Below are 23075 nucleotides of genomic sequence, written 5' to 3' on the forward strand. Positions count from 1 at the left end.
TGTATCATGTGAGGACCAAGCACATATATGTGAGGTTTCACAGGATTCGAAAATTGGTTTCTTTTGGTGAACTCTTGTTTGAGAAAGTTCACACTTCTGAGAAAGCAGCAGACGTGTTGACAAAGCCTGTTACCATGGATAAGTTCAAGCATTTCTTGGACTTGCTTAACATCTCCAGATGCTAGATGGGAGACGTCCCAACCTATTGTCCCAGGTGGAGCTATGGGTTATGTTTTTGATTTTCTCGTAAAGGGTGTATATTCGCCATGGTGGAGATTATTGTAATGACAACTCATATATTCAGTGGAACACATGTACAAAGAAAACATGGTGAGAAAACAGAGAAGTTGGTTTGCAAAGGGAACCGTCAACGGTTTTGAGAGCAGCATCAACGGAGTCAGGCTCAGGAGAAAACTATTGACGGTTTGGCAGAGACCTTCGACGATAACATCAATGGTTTGGTCTCAGGAGTAAACCGTCAATGGTATGTCTGAAACTGTGGACAGTTTTGCTTAGTTACTCAGCGCTGTTTTTCGAATTTTGAATTGGAAAATTGTATAGGTTGAGATTTCAGGGGGAAAACCTACAAGGGGTTGAAGAGAGTTAATATATATACAATGTTGCATGTTGTAACAATATTCTTTGACACGAGATAGTAAAATTACAGTGGTTTGCTCCTGCGGACGTAGGCATTGCCGAACCACGTAAATCCTGTGTCATGTTTTATTGCTTTCATATAATCTGTGCGATTGTGTTTCTGTATTATTCATTGTTGGTTGTTGCATTGTACGATTCGAAGGTTTGTTTGTTTCTACTGCACATTGATTTGCACAACAAAAAGCCTACAACACTAAACCCCAAAGAGGCAAGGAGGTTTACGTAGTCATACCTACAACTAGGGTTGTGTTCAACCATAACATCAACATACCAAACTCCTTTTTTCCCCAAAAATCAAGCATGAAGTGAACTGACTAAACTTTTCGTGCATGCTCAAAATTGAACTAATTAAGTTGAACCGGCCAAATTCATTGTGTTAGCTTCTTTGTCCAAATGTGCATGTCTCCTCTTTGTTTCTCCTAACCCTCACCCTCATTTGTCTCTATTATAAATTAGCTTGTGCTGATGGGTCAATACAGCTTGCATCTCCCACAATAGCCCTCTTCTATTTTTTTATTTATTTATTTTTGTAAAAAATCTAGTTCTAAACTGAAATTTTAGAACTAGATTTGTTGTTGTTGTTAAACCACATGATAGAGGGAAAAAACAACTTATAGCGGTTCTTGACCTGTATACACTCCTCAAGCAACCATCTGAGATTTCACTATTGATGAATATTACAATTTCTTCATGCTAAGCACTTCAAACAACTTGTCCTCAACTCAGATACACAACCCTTTTGCCTTGAAAACCACCTACACGTTCTAGAAAGCACTAAAGGGCTACCTGTCCTAATTCGATTAGAAATCTAGATAAATCACTCCTTTCAATTGAAAGTTTTAAAAAAACAAATCATAAAGCACAACTCTCAGGCTATTTTCTTGTTCATTTCAATAACAATCCTCAGTGACTCCGTGAACTAAGAGAAAGCTAAAAGCTTTCAGCATATGTGAGAGCAAAGGGAAATAACACTTTGAGGCACAACATTCTCAATGACAAACAACCAGAAATACAACATATAGAAAAAATTAAAGAGCAAAAGTTTCTTGGTTCTTGTGTGAACTTAGAACAACTCTAATGAAGAGGAGCTCTTGAGATTTTTATTTCAAATGAAATAAATAAGCTCAGTGTTAGGGTGTGACAATGTAATGGGGAAAATGGGGGAGTGAGATACTCTGCTATAATTGTATTCTTCAGGGATTTAGAATGAATATATGAATATCTGTGTTATCGCTTGTATGGTGATTCTCTTGTAGATGAATAATACAAGTAGTTCTTTTCATTGTGGTGTTCTGTTGCCTTGGATTATGATGTCTCTGATTGTTATAGTCTTATTTGGTGTATAAGAATATATTGCTCATGTGAAATCCTATTGTTCCTTGTTTTCCTTGAGTATTGAGACTCACCTGGTGCTCATGCTTGCAGGCTTGAACGTGTGAGAGTTGGCTGACTTGTCGAGGGAGAGCTCTCAACGAGTGCCACACGGCCCTTACTTGAGTCCCATTTTGGGGGTCCGTGACAGTTGGTATCAGAGCACAGTGTGTGCGAGCACCATGCGTGGGATTATGAGAAATAAGTCAAGAAGAGTGAAGCGCATTGAGGCGCTTGAGGCAAAACTTGCAACCCTGGAGACAACGTGCGGTGACCTCCAAGGGTTGGTGGCAACATTGATAAAAGAGAAAGGCGTGTCAACAGAGCTTGAGGCCGCCGAAGAAAACCCTAGAGAAAATCTCTATGGGGTATCAAAAGTCGTAGAGAGACTTGAGGAACTTGAAAAATTCATTCCAAGTGTGAAATCCCTGAAGAAACGGCCAAGAGAGCTTGAGGCCTTCCAGAAGAGTATTGAGCAGTTGAAAGCCTTTGAGAGCAGGCTACAACATATTGAGGGCATATTGCCATCTCTTTCATCCCAACGGGGAGAGCCAATAGAGCTTGAGGCCTCCTTACGGGAGCTAACGAATAATCTTGATTTCCTTACAGAAGATGTTAAAGTGTCCATTACTGCTTTGAAGGAAGATTTGAAGGAGTTGGGCAACGTCCAAAGTGCGGTGGTCCAAGTCCAAAGGGATTTACAAGAGATCACTGCGAAAGTGAATGCAGTGGCACAGTTGGCCCGATGGCCAGTTGCACATCCAAATGAGAGTTCTCGATGGAAGATACCGGAACCTAAAAGTTTTGGGGGTACACGAGATGCAAAGGAGCTGGACAATTTCTTCTTTGATATGGAACACTACTTCACGTGCTCCCGAGTGGATTTAGAAGTGGACCGGGTCAATATGGCAACGGTATACCTGGTTGGGGATGCAAAATTGTGGTGGAGAACTAAATGGAATGATATTCAGCACAATAGATGTGTCATTAACACATGGGAGGGGTTGAAACAAGTGTTGAAGGCCCAATTCTATCCAGAAAATGTGGAGTATATAGCAAAGTGCAAAGTAATGGAATTGCAACAGACGGGCTCATTAAGGAGTTATGTAAGGGAATACCAAGCCTTGATGTTGGACATTGTAGACATGACTGAATCGGATAAACTGATTCATTTTCTTCGGGGTTTGAAGACATGGCCAAGAAATGAAATACGTCGGCAAGGTGCTGGTGATTTCTCTTCTGCCCTCGCTGCTGCTGAACGGTTGGATGATTTTTCAGATAATTCTGGGAAGCGAAATTTCCCTACATCCGCCAATAATGATTCCAGTCCCAACAAAGTGTATAAGCCCACAAATGGGGGAAGGGATAAGGAGACAAATAGTTCTTGGAAAGATAAAAGAGCGCCCATGAATAGGGAGTGGAGGGGCGGACGAACGGGGGGTGGAGAGCGTCGACCGATCTCTTGTTTTCTTTGCATGGGACCACATCGAGTGGCGGAGTGCCCCGATCGTAAGGCTTTGAATGCTATGAAGGCCCTTCGAGGGGAAACCGAAACCTCGACAGCAATTCCAGAAGAACACCCGAATATGGTGGGAGCCTTGAGATTTTTGGGGGCATTAGAGCGTCAAGTAATTAACAACAAGTCTCAGGAGAAGGGACTAATGTATGTAGATCTACTTTTGAATGGAAAGAAAATCAGGGCCATGATTGATACAGGGGCCACCCATAATTTCATTGCTGATTCTGAAGCTCAACGGTTAGAATTGCAAGTAGATAAAGATGTGGGCAAGATAAGAGCAGTGAATTCTCCAGCATTAATCACGGTGGGGGTGGTACCTAAAGTGGCATGCCAAATGGGATCATGGTCTGGAGCAGTTGATTTCACTATGGCACCCCTTGACGACTTTGATGTGGTATTGGGGATGAATTTTCTTAAAGTGACAAACTCAATGCCGATCCCAGCTACGGATTGTCTTGTGATAATGGGAAGTGCACCTTGTGCGGTCCCCGCAGTCTACAACAATTTCGATGAGAGGAAGTTGCTTTCAGCCCTCCAATTCAAAAAGGGAGTAAAAAGGGGAGAATTTTCTTTCGTGGTTCTACCAATAGTCTCAGAAGATGCATAAGTAGGGAAATATCCACTTGAGATTAAGGAAGTTTTAGAAGAGTTCAAGGAGGTGATCCCGGAACAGCTACCGAGGGTTTTACCACCTCGACAACAGATTGACCACGAAATTGAACTTTTGCCAGGAGTAAAGCCGCCAGCACATGCCCCTTATCGAATGGCGCCGCCTGAGTTAGCTGAACTTAGAAGGCAACTGAATGATCTTATTGCAGCAGGGTTCATCCGGCCTTCAAAAGCACCTTTTGGGGCCCCAGTGTTATTTCAGAAGAAACAAGATGGTAGTTTGCGCTTGTGTATAGATTATCGAGCTCTTAATAAGGTGACCGTGCGCAACAAGTATCCTATTCCACTGATTGCTGATATTTTTGACCAGTTAAGTACAGCTAGATATTTCACGAAACTGGACTTGAGGTCGGGATATCATCAAGTGCGCATTGTTGAGGGAGATGAACCGAAGACCACTTGTGTCACACGGTATGGAGCATTTGAATTCCTTGTCATGCCTTTTGGGCTAACAAATGCACCCGCTACCTTTTGTTCTCTAATGAATCAGGTTTTTCGGGACTACCTTGATCAGTTTGTTGTTGTTTACCTTGATGACATACTGGTTTTCAGCGCATCCTTAGAAGAACATAAAGATCATCTTCGAAAGGTTTTTCAAAAACTCAAAGAAAATCATTTATATGTAAAAGGGGAGAAGTGTGCTTTCGCTCAAAAGCGTATTAAATTCTTGGGGCATATCATTGAGGAAGGCCAGATTCGGATGGATTCAGCTAAAGTAAAAACTATCAAGGAGTGGCGAGCACCTACATCCGTTAGAGAACTGCGATCTTTCTTGCGTCTAGCCAACTACTACCGAAAGTTTATAGAGGGGTACTCTAGAAGAGTTGTATTGTTAACGAATTTACTGAGGAAGGGGGTACCATGGGGGTGGTCAGAAGAGTGCCAATTAGCATTCGTTGAATTAAAAGAAAAGATTGTAGGAGATCCTGTGCTAATCTTTCGTGATGTGACAAAACCGTTTGAAGTGCAAGTAGATGCCTCAGACTTTGCATTAGGGGGAGTTCTCTTGCAGGAAGGGCATCCAGTTGCTTTTGAAAGTAGAAAATTGTCGGGTGCCGAACGAAACTATACAGCACAAGAAAAGGAGCTTCTCGCAGTGGTACACTGTCTTCGGGTGTGGAGGCACTATCTCTTGGGGTCCAAATTTGTGGTAAAAACCGATAATGTAGCAGTTACTCATTTTTTGTCACATCCTGGACTAACGTCAAAACAAGCCCGTTGGCAGGAGAAGCTAGCTGAATTTGATTTTGCTTTTGAATATAAAGTGGGGAAGACGAATGAAGTGGTCGACGCTTTAAGTAGAAAAACTGAATTGGCAGCATTGAAAATCATCAGTCATCTATCAACTAGCAAGGTGGCGCTACCTTTGAAAAATCTTATCAAGGAACATTTAAGTACAGACCAGCAGGCGCAGTCACTAAGCAAACTAATAGACGAAGGGAAGACACGACAATTCTGGGTAGACGATGGACTGATAATGACTAAAGGCAGGAGAGTCTATGTGCCTAAAGCTGGAAACTTGAGGAAAACCTTACTGGAAGAGTGTCATGATACGTTGTGGGCTGGTCATCCGGGATGGTGAAGAACTCATGCTTTGATTACACAGGGGTACTATTGGCCAAATATGCAAGATGATGTGATGAGTTATACTAAAACGTGCTTGATCTGTCAACAAGACAAGGTAGAAAGAAAGAAGACCTCAGGTTTATTGGAGCCATTGCTAGTTCCTGCTAGGCCATGGGAGAGTGTCTCTTTGGATTTCATTTCCTCGTTGCCAAAAGTAGAGGAGTTTGACACAATTTTGGTGGTGATTGACCGGTTCTCAAAGTATGCAACTTTCGTACCGGTCTCGAAGCCGTGTTCAGCAGAGAAGACAGCTCAGTTATTCTTCAAGCATGTGGTGAAGTATTGGGGTGTTCCAGAAAGCTTAATTAGTGATAGGGATGTTAGATTCACGGGGGTATTTTGGGGTGAACTCTTTCGCTTGATGGGTTCAAACCTTAATCTTTCCACGAGCTATCACCCACAGACAGATGGTCAAACTGAACGTTTTAATGGGATGCTGGAAGAATACTTGCGACATTTTGTTCACTCCAATCAGAAGAATTGGGTTACTTTACTGGACACGGCACAATTCTGTTTTAACTCTATGAAATCTTCTGCAACTAATAAAAGCCCTTTTGAGATTGTGACAGGTCAACAACCGACCCTTCCACACACTCTAGATGGTCCATACAAAGGAAATTGCCCAAAAGCCTACCAATTCACGAAAAATTGGTTGCAAAACATCGAAGTCACCCGAACTCAGTTAGAAAAAGCATCCAAGCGCATGCAGAAATGGGCTGACAAAGGGAGACGACCACAACAATTTGAAGCTGGAGATCTGGTTCTTGTAAAAGTGCCGCCGGAGACATTTCGCTTTCTTCGTGGCAAGGATAAAAGGCTGTTACGTCGTTACGAAGGTCCAATCAGAGTAATCGAAAAGGTGGGACATGCATCTTATCGGCTTGAGCAACCCGAGTGGATGAAAAGCCACAGACGTCCAGTCCATCCCGTTTTTCATGTAAGCAATTTAAAGCCATTCCACACAGATGAAGCAGATCCGCACCGACAAAAATTAAGGAGATCAACAATTTCCAGAAGGCATCCTGTCACCAAAGAAGTCCAGGAGATCATTGCAGACAGAGTCATCAATCTAGAAGGTCGTCAACAACAACAATTTCTGGTTCAGTGGTTAGGACTGGGGGAAGAAGAGAATAGTTGGGAAACAGCAGACAACCTTCAACATGCCATACAGAAGATTGAAGATTTCAGAAATTCGTAGTCAACGACATCTACATCAACATCAGAAGAGTGAGAAGACCGTCTACAACACATCGACGAGGACGTCGATAAATTGAGTGGGGGAGGATGTTAGGGTGTGACAATGTAATGGGGAAAATGGGGGAGTGAGATACTCTGCTATAATTGTATTCTTCAGGGATTTAGAATGAATATATGAATATCTGTGTTATCGCTTGTATGGTGATTCTCTTGTAGATGAATAATACAAGTAGTTCTTTTCATTGTGGTGTTCTGTTGCCTTGGATTATGATGTCTCTGATTGTTATAGTCTTATTCGGTGTATAAGAATATATTGCTCATGTGAAATCCTATTGTTCCTTGTTTTCCTTGAGTATTGAGACTCACCTGGTGCTCGTGCTTGCAGGCTTGAATGTGTGAAAGTTGGCTAACTTGTCGAGGGAGAGCTCTCAACGAGTGCCACACGGCCCTTACTTGAGTCCCATTTTGGGGGTCCGTGACACTCAGCTTTAGCTTTGGGGATGATCATAATAACAATTCTTAGTTCACTTTGATATTGTTTTTCATTCTCTTTCTTAAAATCAATGTATTTTTGAAAATTTCTTATAAGAATATGTAGAAGAGCGCTTGCAAGAACATTAGAGCTGCTAATTACCTAATTAAGCCTCTGTTTGTGAGCACTTTTAATAATATTAAAAAACAAATGGTGCTTATAGCACTTACCACTTAAATAAGTACTTTTTACAAAAAATAAAAAATAAAAAAGGTGGTGCTTATCTAGTATTGAAACAAGTGTTTATAAAAGTGCTTTCCCAAAACCAATTTCTTTGAGAACTTTTAAAGTGAATTTTTTGAAGCAATGGAAGATTGCTTTTTGGCCACTTATATGTGGCAAAAACAAAAATGTAGGACTCTTCATAGGCATTAAATATAATAATTTTTAGTAGTAATTTTGTAATTTAAAAAAAAAATAGAAAATAGTCATATATTATTTTATTGTGTACTATAACATGTTACTTATTGATGAAACATAATTCAATTTTGGAGTGAAGAAGAAGAACCATCTATTAATTTAAATTAATACTAAATAAATTTTAAAAATATTATTTTAAAATAAATTAATATGATAATCATACGTTGTAAATACACAAGAACAAGATTATTGTTGACTACAAATAATAATATTAATTATTTCTAGTTAATAAAAATATTTAAATATTAATTGAAAATAATAGTTAACATAATTATTAATTAAACTGTTAATTACAAAATATTGCTGTTTTTAATTTAAAATGTATTGTAAAATAATCATATATTATTTTACTATGTATTATAACATGTTGATTATTGATGAAATATAATTTAATTCTTGAATGAACAAAATAACTGTCCATTAATTTAAATTAAAATTAAATAATTTCAATTTGTAATTTAATTATTACTACTACTTTTAAGATAAATTAATGTGATAATCATATGTTATAAAAATAAATAAATAACAAGATTATTGTTAATTAAAAAATAATATTATTGTATTATTTTACCAACTAGAAAATATTTAAAATTTTTTAATTAAAATTAATTAACATAATATCAGTTAAATTTTTAATTAAAAAAATTAATATTTTTATTTAAAATATTTTTAAAATAATATATCATTTTATTATGTATTATGACATATTAGTTATTAATGGAATATAATTCAATCACGGAACGAAGAATTATTCATTAATTTAAATTAATATTAAATAAATTAAATTTTTCAACTTAATTAATAACATAATTTTAACATAAATCAATATAATAATCACATGTTATAAATGTACATTAAATGCGAGATTATTGTTAATTAAAAATAATAATCTTATATCATTTTATTATAAAAAAAATCTTATATTATTTTAGTTAATAAAAAAATATTTAAATTTTAATTAAAAATGATTAACAAAATTATTAATTACACTGTTAGTTTGAAAATATTCATATTTTAAATTTAAAATATATTTAAAATTAAGAACATATTATTTTATCATATACTATAACATATTAACTATTGATGAAATATGACAATATAAATTCATATAGCAGCAACCTATAAAGGTGAATATCCAAATAATTCTCCTCATTTTAAACACAACGAAACATCACTTTTGACTTTCAGTGCATTTCCAGTTCAACACTTATTAAATTCAACACTTTTTCTCAAAACACTTCTCAGTGAGTGGTTACGATCCCTAATGCTTCAAGAGGATTTCAATTTAAATTTTAGACATGGAAGCTCAAAAGGGAACACCAGGAGCACAAATAGCCAGACAATTTCCATCACAAGATAAAAAATTTTCATTTCTAAGAAACTTTAGAGCACAAGGTCAACTAATGTTTGGAACTATTATAGAGAAATTCAACAAAGATATTTCAGCTTCTAGAACATATAAATAAATATCCAAGTGAAAATCAATTGTTACTTGCAAAATTAAATTAATCATCTTCAAGTTTAGATTCTAGACCTCATACCATAATTGGATAATCATAATTAATCAAAAGATGCAATAGATTCAGTCACATAGTTCGTAGAAAGCATGACACATCTATAGGGGAGTATGTGTCTATAGGAAGGTATGACACATAAATTGATGGGATTGCGTCTATAGGAATGCATTATTCATCCATTATAGAGACTGAATCTATAAAAAGGCATTACATGTCTATTGGAGAGATTGTGTTCATAGGTAAATATTATGTGTCTAAAAAGAAGTTCGCGTCTATAGCATGATAACATGAATGATACGTCCGTCGCAATGTATCAGAGGGACACCGCTTGCCAGGGTGAATTCATGAACCACCTTGGCTTGAATGGCGAACTTGGGATGAGAGATATCGATGGGGTTGAGATATGGATCTAAAACAAATACAATTTCCAAGTTTGAAGGACCGACGGAGCTCATAGCTAAGAATACTAATAGTCAGTCTTGCTGTGTAGCTGTCTACAGGGCTAGCGGAGCTATGAAGGTTTGACCGATTCCTGCGTACTATTGATTGAATCAGCACTTCACCCCTTTCTCCTTCCCTTCAGTCTAAACGGCCTAATTGTCTTTTTCATGGGCATGCTGAACTATATTCTCTTATTATAGTTCTATTGAATCTATCTTCTTCTTTGAACTCACTCTTGGAATCAATAGTAAGTCAGCACGCACACAACACTCTTTGATCAAAGATTATTCTTTATTTGAACCTCAACATACAGTTAATAACTAGAAAAACTGGTTCAGATTTCACTTCAACTCCAACTGAAAGGCGATCTGCAAACATTGACTGTAGAGGGGCAGGAAATCATAGTTATGCTGATCCGTTTCTGGCTCTTGAAAACTAAACTTTGTATTGTAATGATGTTTGCTTACTTCCTAAAAAAGATAGGTAAGAAGTCGATTGATTAGGGTTCTTTTAGTTTAATTGGGACGCATTCACACAAGAGATAGTCAAAAGAGGCAACAAGATTCATCATACCAAAGAAAATAATATCCCAATTAGAGTAAGAATGGCAAAAAATTATAATATCTAAAAAGGAATTTGACTCATGAAGGCAAGGCAATATAAACTAAAATCAAGAACAATATTATCCCTACATGACAGCTAGCAAATAGGTTCAAAATGGGCCTTTCCTAAGTTAAAAGATTCAATCTTCTCTAAAATAAGAAAGTAAAAAAACAAAATCAGGTCTATAAAACATGGGAGATTCTTCCTTTTGATTATTTCAATTTGTGTTTGTGTGTGTGTGTGTGTGTGTTTTTTCTTGACTAACTTGGAAACCCTAAACTATGAAAATGCAGCAGTCTTAGAAAAGCATTAAAACATTATTTTTTGTAATTTTTCTACACTTTCTATTTTTTTATTTTAAATTACTGAAAAGCAATTAAGATGGAAGAATAATAGTAACAATAATGAAAATAATAATAATAACAACAATGTCAATAAATTATAATATTAATAATAATAATAACCTAATGCTAAGAATGAAAATAAAAGCAAAACATTCTTATCATTTTAAATGTATTTTCTTTATAAAAAAATTGGACAAAAAAATAGTGAGATAGTAATACTAATAAAAATAGTGATAATTAAAATAATTTCCAAAAATTATTGATTACATGCTCAAAAATAAAATGGTATATTTCCTTATTTTCAAGGATTTTTTTTAATTTGTATGAATTTCTACTAATTTTGACTAATTAACAAAAAAAATAAAAAATAAAATGAAAGAAAAGGAGAATTTTTTTTAAATAAATAAACAAATAAATAAGAGTGCACACACGCGGGAGTAGCCCAGCACTGTTCACTGCCATCTTCACAGCAAGGGATTTCATCCCCAGCCGCCATTGTGTTGCATCCACCTCATGTTGCGGCTTCACCCTGCTAGCCACTGGATGCTGCCTACTTTTTATTCTTCTTCCAGAAGATACAACCATCTCTAGCGCAAGCGCCAGTGCTTACTGCCTTCAATGCCATCGCCAAGACCAAGCTCACCAAAGTCACTACCTTTTTCTGATTGCCATCCTCCTCACCGCCACTTCCTCTTGCAACCTGCCATCTCCCCCACAAAACTATGTTTTGTGTGTTAGCCTCCTCTTATTCTACAAAAATGGCTGCAACAGCAGCCATGACTGCTGCTCACAAGGTTGGGGGCCAACAATAATTGCATGGCCAACGGTCCCTCCTTTGAAAACCTCCTCTGATGAGTGGTTTCATAATACAAAATCATAATCCAATCTAGTACCAAGATCCCACGGAAAAAAACAAAAAAAAAAAAAGGACAAAGAAGAAGAGGGAGGAGAAAAGAGAAGAAGAAGAAGAAGAAAATAATGTGTTCATGGTTTTGCACACATGAGGATATGGTTGTATTGATATCATTCATGTAATTTAGACCAGCACAATTTCTCAAAAGTAGAATGAAAGCATGAAAAACCATTTATTGAGAACGAAATCAATGAATGGAGAATCTAGCTACTAGAAATTAACAAGAATAGACAGAAAAGTCCTACCTTGAATTTTGCCTCCCTTGTTTTCTTCTTTACATATGATTCCTAGACTCCAAGATGTTGAAAACGTTGATCTTTCTTCAGGTCTTCAACGAAGAATTCCTTAGAACTTTGGAACTTGTTTATATGCTAGCTTCAAGGTTGTTCCATTCCTCCTACCTTAAGGTTGTCTCTCTCAAGGTTATGTCTCTCTAGGGTTTTCCTCCCTTGAACGAGTAATTCCCAACAGAGTGAACGTATCCCCCCACCTAGAGAGCCCAAGTTTTCCTTTATATAGAGTTGAGGAGCTAGGGCTTTGCCTTGAAGTACCCTCTTTTACAAGAATAACCTTAAAGTTCAAAGTGTTTCCTTTCCTTGAACTACAAGGGTGTTCAGGCATACTTTTCACCTTGTTTTGAATGTGAAACCCCTAACTAGGTAAGGGGTATCCTCCTATTACAATAAAAAAGATTATTTAAAATACAAAAATGAACCACTAGCTTATCTTGAACCTTGAACATGCTAGCAAGGGTCTAGAAAGATATAGAGTGCGCTCAATTAATTGTTTCTAGTCATTTATTGTCCATTATTGTCCAATTAATTGAGAAATTTTCAAAGTTACTAAAATTGGCCCTAGACAAAATTGGATGTCAACGGTGTCTATTGGAACATATCTTACAACATCTATTGAGAGTTCAAATCTATAGAAAGTATAAAGGCACACAAACATTATACAACAATTATTGTATAATGTTGTTGTTGTTGTTGTTGTAACTATTTATTTGAAAAGCATGCAAATATTATACAACAATTACAATTGTTGTTGTTGTTGTCACTTTACCTAAAAGCTTAAGTTGTTAGACTATAGGGCCTATATTATGCTTTAACACTCCCCCGCATGTGCAGCTCGATAGCACGTGGAGAGACAAATACACTATAATAACACTCATTACAGGAAATACAATAGTTTTTTAAATACCACTCAATAAACACAAGCAACAAAACTAGAACCAAAGACCACCTCGCAACCATAGCTTCAATACCATGCAATCTTTGTTTCTAAAAAAACAACTAACTGAAACAACAAACTTTAGTGTTTTGTAAATCATCAAAGCTATTTATTTGAAAAGCGTGCAAACATTATAAAACAATTATTAATTATTATTATTATTGTTCTTGTTGTAAAGTTAGAGATAAAGGTGAGAAGACGAAAAGAAAAGAAGAAGTGAAGGAAAGAAGAAGAAAGTAAGAAAAAGGAGGAGGCGGCAATATCCGAGAGAGTTACATACAACTCCTGGACTGTCCTCTTATATATTAATAATAACAAAATTCTTAAGTACAAAATTACCCACACTCACACAACCTAATTGTTGAAATAACCTATTCTCTTCTAACACTCCCCCTTAAGCTAGAGGTGAATAAATACCACCCAACCCCAACTTGTTACAACCATTAGACAATGAGGACTTAAAAAAAGGCTTTGTCGAAACATTGCCTAACTGATCCAAAATTTTCACAAAAGAAGTCCTTACAAGTCACGACCTTTTTCAATAACAGCATCCACACAAAATGAAAATCAACTTCAATGTGCTTTGTCCTCTCATGGAATACTAGATTACTAACAATATAAATGGCAGCTTGTTTATCACAAAACATATCCATTGGCTTCATTACCAAAAATTGCATCTCTGGCATAAAAGATTTTAGCCACATAAGCTCACTCATAGTATGAGCCATAGCTCAATATTATGCTTCATCGCTAGATCTAGCTACAGTAGTTTCTTTCTTGCTATGCCGAGTAACAAGAGTACCTTCCACAAATATACAATATCTAGTAGTAGACCTTCGATCGTCAATAGAACCAGCCCAATCTATTTCATAGTATCCCTTGATCTCACAATTTTTATTACATTTTTATATCAACCCTTTGCCGGGAGAGCCTTTGAGATACTGCAAAATCCTACAAACAGCATCACAATAGGGTTGTTTGGGATTTTCCATAAACTAACTCACCACCCATGTTGCAAAAGATATGTCGAGTCTAATGACACACTGACAGTCAAATTAAAGTACATCAACTTGCCAACCACCTACATATATCAACGCTTGTCCTCAAATTCTGGTCCAACATCCCTAGACAACTTCACGTCAGGAACATAGGAGTATCAGTTGGTTTAGCTCCTAACAAACTAGTCTCACTTAGCAAGTCCAGGGTATATTTTCGCTGAGATAGACTCAACCCTTTCCTACCCCATACAATCTCAACCCTCATTAATTGCCAATGAGATCAACACATGAACAGAATTTAGTCAAGCAATAGGAGAGAAGGTCTCAAAATAATCAATACCATATGTTCCGGGGTACCCCTTGGCAACCAATCGAGCCTTAACTCGTTTAATAGAATTGTTAGGAAGATATTTAACAGTGTAGACCCAACGACACCTTCCACTCCATACAAGGAGGAAGATCCACCAAGTCACATGTCCCTCAAGTGCTCAAAGCATCCATTTCTACATCCGTTGCATGTTTCTTTCCAACGTTGGCAAGCACTTCAACATGCGAGGAAGGAACAAAAAAGAGAAGGAACACAAAGCAAAAGAATACATAGGACTAGGAAGGTGAAGAACTGAAACATAATGAGCAATAAGATAAGTAACTAAGGACTATCTATATGTTCAAGTAACTTTCTGGTGAGCAATGGATAAATCCTAGTCACACTGGAATAGATCTCCAGACTCAAAAGTCAAAACAGCAATAGGCATAAGAGGCGGCTGCATGGTGGTAGTCATGACTGTGCTTGTTTTCCGTTGTTCATAAACCCTACATTGTTTATCTTTGTCTATATCTGATCGATTTGGAAGAGGAATTGAATTTTTTTTGAGAGGGATAACAAAAGGAACTGAAGGACCAGCACACAAGAGGGAATCAAAAATCATTAATGGACTCAAAATAGATTCAATTGAGGAGGACTCTGCACTAAATAAATAAGCTGTCCCTTCAAAAAAAGTGACATCTACAGTAACATATTTCTTGCGAGTATAAGGATCATAACATTTATTACCTTTCTAAGCTCTCGAGTACCCGACAAAGAAACACTTAACAGCACGAGGAGAGAACTTGTACAGTCCAATATTTGGAACATGAACAAAACATGTGCAACCAAAGACACAAGACATGAAAGAGAATAAGGATGTTTCTAGATACACATTGGAGAAGGGTACTTGTCCCCCCAGAACACTGGAGGGCATCCCATTGAGCAAAAAAACAAGTTTTAAGAAGAGCATCAATCCAAAAAGTTTTAGGAACATGCATATGAAGGAGGAGAGACCATGCTATGTCAAGTAAATGTCTATCCATTCAGATTCGGAACGTATTGGTGGTCATATGAGGCCGTTATCGACTATGGAGGAATTTAACAATTGCTTGGACAACTATGGTCTTATGGATTTGGTTCATACTGGCAACAACATGCATGGTGTAATGGTCACAGTGGTAATTCTTGGTGTAATGGTCACAGTGGCAATCTGTCTGCTATATATCTCGACAACTGAGCAAGTAGCAGACATACTAACAAAGGGACTTCCAAAGAAATAGTTTGAAAACTTCATTAGCAAGTTGGCCATGGAAGATATCTTCAAGCCAGCTTGAGGGGGGGTGTTGGAAAGTTTCAAATCTATTTAGTCAACTTTCCTATTTTTCTAAGAGAATCTCGGCTATAAATGTGTGAATATCCTAGAATATTTAGTTTCCTTAGAAGTTAGCATCTTTGGTTCTTTCCTTCTTGGTTCTTTCCTTCTATTCTTCTGTTGTACATCTATTTATACAGACCTGTATCTATGTTACGATTAATGAGAATTATTTCCACAAGAAGCTATCTCATTCTAGAAACATAAACCAAGAGAAGGACTATACCTGCCCCAAACTTGTGGAAGAAAAGAGAAGAACCATACTAACTTTGTATAAAGCTGAAGGTAAGAAGTGTACTACAAAACTTCTCAAACCAAGCCCGGGAAGCCTGCTTAAGCCCATACAAAGAATGCCTTAGCTTATAGACATCATGTGGAGAGGAAGTCGTCATACCAGAGGGAAGCTTCATGTAGATCTCTTCTTGGAGATCACCATGAAGAAAGGCGTTCTTCACATCCATCTGATGCAGTTGCCACAACAGTGAAGCAACAATGGCTAAGATGGTTCGAATCATGGTCATTTTGGCAACACGATCAAATGTTTCCTCATAATCAACCCCATATTCCTATTTGTTACCCAGAGCGACAAGGTGAGCTTTGTACCGATCCAAAGAGCCATCAGAACGAAGCTTTAAAGAGAAAACCCATTTGCTCCCAATAGGTTTGACAGTAGGAGGACAAGGAATAATATCCCAAGTATGATTTTCCTCAAGTGCTTGAAGTTCTGTTTACATTGCATTTTGCCAACACTCATGTTCCATGGCCTATTTGTAGCAAGAGGGAATGAAAATAGAGGATAAAGTAGTGACAAAACAAACAGGAGAGAAGAAACCATACCAATTAGGGGGTCGAGAAGGACAAGTAAACCGGCGAAGAGTGGTTGAAGCCGAAGCAAGATCAGGCGCCAAGTCAAGATCTTGAGGTGGCACAGAGGAAGTGGAATCGGACTCATGTCGACTGCATCTTTCATATATGAAACTAGGTTTGAACCTTTCCATAATTGTCGGGGACTCAGAAAAGCTAGGCAGAAGAGATAAAGATGCAGATGGAAGCTCAACATGAGATGGAAAGAAATATTGTTTTTCAAAGAAAACAACATTCCTAGAAACTCGCAAACGACGAGCATGAGGATCATCACGGACATAACCCTTTTGAGGGATAATCAAGAAAGGCACACTTAACAGACTAAGCAGTAAGTTTATGTCGTTCATGAGCAGGGAGATGTACAAAACAAACACAATCAAATGTACGAAGATCAAAATATGAAGGAGAATGACCAAACAACTTAAAGAAAGGAGAAACATGATTTAACGTAGGAGAGGGTAAGCAATTGATCAAATGAACTAAAGTAGAAAGCGCTTCACACCAAAAACGAGGAACAGATGATTCAAGTAAAAGGGTTCTTACCACATCAAGAAGGTGACGATTTTTCCTCTCAGCAACACCGTTTCGTTGCAGTATCGAAGGGCAAGAGCGCTGAGAGATGATCCCTTTGCTTTGAAGGAAAACCTGAAACTCATTAGATATGTATTCTCCTCAAGAATTAGATCGCAAGATCTTGATGCTGGCAGAGATTTGAGTCTCAAGAAGTGCAAGGAAGCGCTTAAAGACTAAAAAAATTTCTGCCTTAGCCCGTAGGAAGTAAACCCAAGTAAAACAACTAAAGTCATCAATGAAAGTAACATAGTACATATAATGTGCATGAGAAACAACAGGTGCAATTCCCCAAACATCACTATGAATAATATCAAAACATTGTGAGGCACGAGATGCAAGATGAGTTGGGTGGCCTAGACGTCTATGCCACATCTTATTTCCAAGACTAGCAACATTACATGCAAAAGAAAGTAGAAGATAACTAGGAATAATTGTGGAAGGAGAAGGGTGCAAAGGAAAGAGTCGTCCCACTTTAGGCCCCTTCGCAATCATCTTCCCGGACACTTGATCCTGCACAACACAACCAGAACAAAAGAAATGAACATTACAATTGTTATCTACCAATTGACCAATAGAAAGAAGATTTGTGGAGAGGTCAAGCGACACAAAAACATTAGTTAAGGAAGATGAAAGATCACCAACAGCATGAATAGGCAGAGAACTGCCATTAGCAGTGTTAATTTTCATATTTCCATCATAATTTAGGACATTGGAAAGAGGAACAACAGAATTGGTCATATGGTTAGAGGCTCCGGAATTAAAATACCATGGTTTAGAAGAAACATTAGGATAACTTGAGAGTCCAAAAGCAGAAAAAGCAGAGAGGGTCATCTGTTGTACCATTTCAGGAGTGAGTGCATTCGGGTTTGCTAAGGCTATAGGAGTAGGAACAACCTGCAAGGCAGCAGGAAATGCAGCAGAACTAGAGGCATCAGCAGAGGCATGATAAGCAGTACCCTGCTTCCTTTCAGGGCGAATGGGACAAGCAGAGATGATATGGCCTTGTTTCTTGCAGTAGTTACAAAACTTCTGGGAACATTCCCGAGCAATATGACCAAAGGCTTTACAGCTATAGCACTAGACAGCACGCATGTCTCAACCCTTATTCCTCCTGTGTGCTGCATAAACCACAGTAACAGAGGCACTGACAGTAGCTCGACATTCCGTGGCAGCCTGAGTTACGATACGCCGCTCCTCATGAGGAAGTTCACTCAAACAAGCATCCAGAGAAGGTACCGGATGATGATTCATGATATTAGAACGTGCAATGTCAAAGTCGGAACGTAGCTTCATCAAGAATTGATCTCTCTTGCTTGTTTCATGCACTGCTTGAACAGTAGAGAGAGCTGCAGCGGGAACATTTGCATAAACAATGTCTGAATAGGCAGCCCAAAGATTTTGAAAACCAGAAAAATATTCTTCAATAGAGAGACTTCCCTATGTGAAATTAGCCATCTCATACTCCAATTGAAAACGCCGAGCCGTGTTGTCTTGATTAGAACCTTATGTAGATAATTCCACATGTCAGCGGTAGTTTTATAAGGCCTCAGATTGAGAACAAGGTGAGGCGCAACCGAGCTAAGAATCCAGATCATAATCAGAGCATCCTTAATTACCCATTTAGACAGAGCCTCGCCATCTCAAGGTGCGGGCTCACTCACATCAATATGACCCCACAAGTCTTTCCCTTTGACAAACAATTGAAACTTAAACTCCCAAGCAGAATAATTTTTGCCAGTAAAACGGACCCTGGAAGACTCGCTAGAAGACATGATTTAACCAAGAGAAATACCAGAAATCACAAAAAAAAAATCCACCACAACAAAAACACCGATCTCCTAGAAATTCCACAAAAATGCAACACCTAGAACCCACAAAGAAGTTGCCGAAGATGCCAACAAACAAGAAATCCCAGCACCCATGAAGAGATAAAAAATCCCAGCACCGAAAAAGACGGAGGACCGAAAACCCACAAACTAAAAAATATTCCACAAAAGTTCAACACATAGAACCCACAAACTCACCACAGCAAGCACCAACAACCAAAATAAATACCACAAACTCACCAACCAAGTGCCAAAATCCACAAGAGCAGCAACAGACAGCGCCAAAACCACCAACAGAAATCACCGAAATCCCAAAACACAGACCCCAAGAAAAAAAAATCCGAGAAACAGGTAAGAAACTAGAAACTTGCTCTGATACCATGTCCAAGTCAAGAAATCTTTTGGAAAAACTGACCATTCTTGGTTTAGCCCTTTCTCATTATAAAGGCAAATAGCCAATCTTTACAAGGAAAGTAGTAATAGCCAATCTTTACAAGGAAAGTAGATATTATGTTACACGAAGGAAAGTCTAACATATTCCTAATATTCAACATCTATACATGGTAAATATATTGTGTACATCTAATATTAATAGCTAAACTATATACGATACAATTTCCACCTCCTCAAATCTTCCCTCATCGACTACACACGAGAGATGGTTGCACGAGGAAAGCAGGTTTCAGAACATATCTCTACTAGCAAAACAGTGGCTAATCGTAAACAAACCTAATGATTTCATATGCTTTCTTGATTTCATGGACCATTTGGTATTAATGAAGGACCTAAAAATATTCACGAGCCTACATTTTTCATTGAGGTCCATATGTTATGATATGGTTGTTTTTTAAATAATCACAATGCTTAGACCAGTCTATTGATCTACTGAATCATCAACACAATCACCTTGCGTCAAAGAGACGAGACGAGACCAAGAGGATACACAAGAGAAAATGATTTGTGAATGGTGCCCCTTTGTCCTTGATAAGGTCTCCTCAAATGAGCCAAAATAGGACTCATTGACACAAATGAGAATTGAATACATAAATTTTAAAATAAAAAATAATAATTTATGAAAAAAAAAATACTACAAGCCCATAGTTAGCCAAATGGAGCATTCAAGTAAGTATTGAATACATACATACATACATACATACATACATATATATATATATATATATATATATATGCTAAGACTAGCCATTTGAGGATTTGACTAAACCAAAACTCATGTGATGCTAGGGAATACATAAAGGGTCACATCCGGAGTAAAGTGGGTCCTCTACCGTGGTCTGCAAATTATATTGCATGTGCTTTTGTTGACCATATGTAGCAGAGTGATTAAACGAATCCATCCTTCATCATTGTATGAGCTCTACGGAACTTTTTAGTCCTTTGCCTACCCTTCTATTTAAAAATGTGGTATGAAGTCGAGGCTTGATTGTGCTACCTCAGCATCTTTTTCTTAGGGTCATCTTTAACGCAATATGATGGGGCATATATGAGAAAGTTGTCATGTTGAGATGAATTACCATTAGATTCTAGAGGAAAACAAGTCAAAAGTTACATGCAACTTGAATTACACACACACACATACAGGTACATATATAATGCTTTGGTTTTTCAAAGCAAAGAATAAAGATGGTAGGAAGTTAGGAACTCCCATGAGCAGGTCCCAAGAGGGATTTGAGAATGCATAAACTCATGTGACTTAACTGTTCGGAGTGTATATATGCACTATAACGTTCATTTGATGATGACTTCACTCAATGTTCTTTCCCTTGGTTGTTTTTCAATTCATCTTGATATACATGCACTATGCCATAATGACAAGAAATTGTCGTCAAAATCGTTGCCATAACATAAGGATTGTGGATATGGAATGACCACTATGGACGGTTGTAAGATGTTGGAATTTGGGTCAAGTTGACCCAAACCAAATGCATTGAAGCATCCACATGGGGCACTTTTGAATGTGTTGTAATAAAAACACTCTTCATTTCTCCCATACAATTGGGATAGGTTATTTTGTATAAAAGACACTTTTATGGGGATTCATGGGATTTTCAATTTCTCCATTATAAGGAATCATAGGGTATTGTTTATTTCCCTCTCTCATTATTCTGCTCGCCATTCAGAACATGTTTCGCTAGAGCTGTCGCCCATGACTCTTTGTTTTAGTACGTGCACAATGGTCGGTGACTTTGACAGCTGCTCCTGTCAACAAGAAGAAGATGTTGAGTTCTTTGGTGACTTGTAAGACAAGCTTCAAAGTCCTTTGGTTTCAAGTTTTTTGCTGGGCATTTTCTAACAATAATTAATATACGCCATGTACAAAAGTTTTTGAAAAAAAATGATTAAGGAAAAATTTTAATCAGCATCAAAACATCTTCTGTATAGATATTCTGGCAATAAAAGAACAACGAAATAGAGTGATTAATACTTTTAAAAAGCCACAAAATCAATAATTGCAAGTAGTTAATACTTAAAAAGCCACAAAAATAAATATTTGCAAAAGAGGCATACTTCTAGTCTTGTTTTCTCCAGTTCTTCAGTGAAATTACAATTCAGTGTACCTAAGTCAGAAATAACAAATGAAAACATTCATTTCAGAATAAAAACTACAAAAATTGAAACACCAAACCAACTAGACAGAAAAAGCAGCAACAAATTGTTCTACACAAGAATCCAGTTTCCATCAGATGAAACAGTACCAACATACTATTTCTTTTTTGAATTACTAGATAATGGAACTAGTAAAAGGAATAGGGTTGGGAGAAACTATTAGAAACTCTTAAGTTACATATACAGACTAAAGAGTGCATATCTGGGATTAACCTCTCAATTCACATAGATAGATTCTTAAGGATTATTATACTGACAACCTCTAATTCAGTGACTCTTGTTTCTTCAAAGGTTCAGCTGCATCCAGAGAGGGTTAATAATGTCCACAGAGATGCTACAGCAACTCAAGATGCAATATATAAGCTGCAGCCATGGAGGAAAATCACCCTACTGACATAGAGTGTCAAACAGAATAGTTCCATAAACAAACTGCGAGTACATGTTAATGCGCAAATCTATTAAGTATTGAGAATTAAGATTATATTACAAGGAAATGAGAACCAATAAGTAAGGTTATGTTTAAGAGTATAGAGTATCATGGTTTTAAATCGCAGTCGCGGGTAACATCACGCAACAGTCACGGTTGCCGCAGGATGCGGGAGATGTGGGTGTTACATAACAGGAAGCGGGCGTAATGGTTGTGAATTTTTTTCAACATGCACAGCCATGCCAAAATTCAAAAATAAGCATGAAATCCATTAATACATGAATTTAATGAATTTTGACTGCTTTTATTCAACCAGCAAATGCTTTTTAATAGGCAATATGAATTTTATATTACTTTTAGGGTGCTGTTTACAAAAAAAAAAAGTCATATTTTTTTTTATGTTTTGCACTACTTTAATGGGTATAAAAATGTACAAATGTAATTAAATTGAAGAATCAATTAATTAGAGACGTAAAATTAATAAAAATGAGTTAATACTCAATATACACATACATGAATTTGAAAAATGATTGGTATCAATAATAGAATGATGTGGAGGGTCTTCATAATCTGCATCCCTATTTTTTCTTATTTTATGACGCTAATTTTATTAATAGTCCTTCTAATTTTAAAATTAAAATATAACCTTTGGTAAATAGTATTTATTTCAAATCTTTAAATAATTAAAATTTTAAAATATTGGATATTTCATCTATTAATAAAATAAGAGTCATAAAATAATAAAATATATTAATTATTTACATATAATGCATTTATTTTAAGACCATTAAATTTATTTCTCAAATCTTAGCAATCAGGAATTTAAGGTTTTAGGTATTCATTCAACCTAATTTAATTATTAAACTGCCTAAGTCTCAAATCCTATCCCTAAACCTAATATAATATATAAATAATTACTTAAAATAACTAAAGCTAAACCTAATATAATATATAAATAAATACTAGTATAAGAGTTTCAGTAAACAAAAAACAAGATAAAAAAAAAAAAAACACAAAAATGAACCTGAAGAATCAAGAATCAAG

At 36.8% G+C, this 23075-nt stretch overlaps 1 protein-coding gene across 6 annotated transcripts in view; it reads right to left on the reverse strand.

Annotated features, from left to right (window-relative positions):
• LOC131149236 (uncharacterized) overlaps positions 1–23075 on the reverse strand; it is a 68053-nt gene that overhangs the window by 31179 nt on the left and 13799 nt on the right. For all 6 annotated transcript variants that reach the window (XM_058099504.1, XM_058099503.1, XM_058099502.1 and 3 more), the window contains one exon: positions 21506–21555. In XM_058099504.1, the coding sequence (XP_057955487.1) occupies positions 21506–21555 (50 nt within the window). The remainder of the gene's footprint in view (positions 1–21505; positions 21556–23075) is intronic.

The sequence above is a fragment of the Malania oleifera genome, chromosome 2 (genome assembly GCF_029873635.1).
Source record: "Malania oleifera isolate guangnan ecotype guangnan chromosome 2, ASM2987363v1, whole genome shotgun sequence".
In the NCBI taxonomy this organism is placed as follows: Eukaryota; Viridiplantae; Streptophyta; class Magnoliopsida; order Santalales; family Ximeniaceae; genus Malania; species Malania oleifera.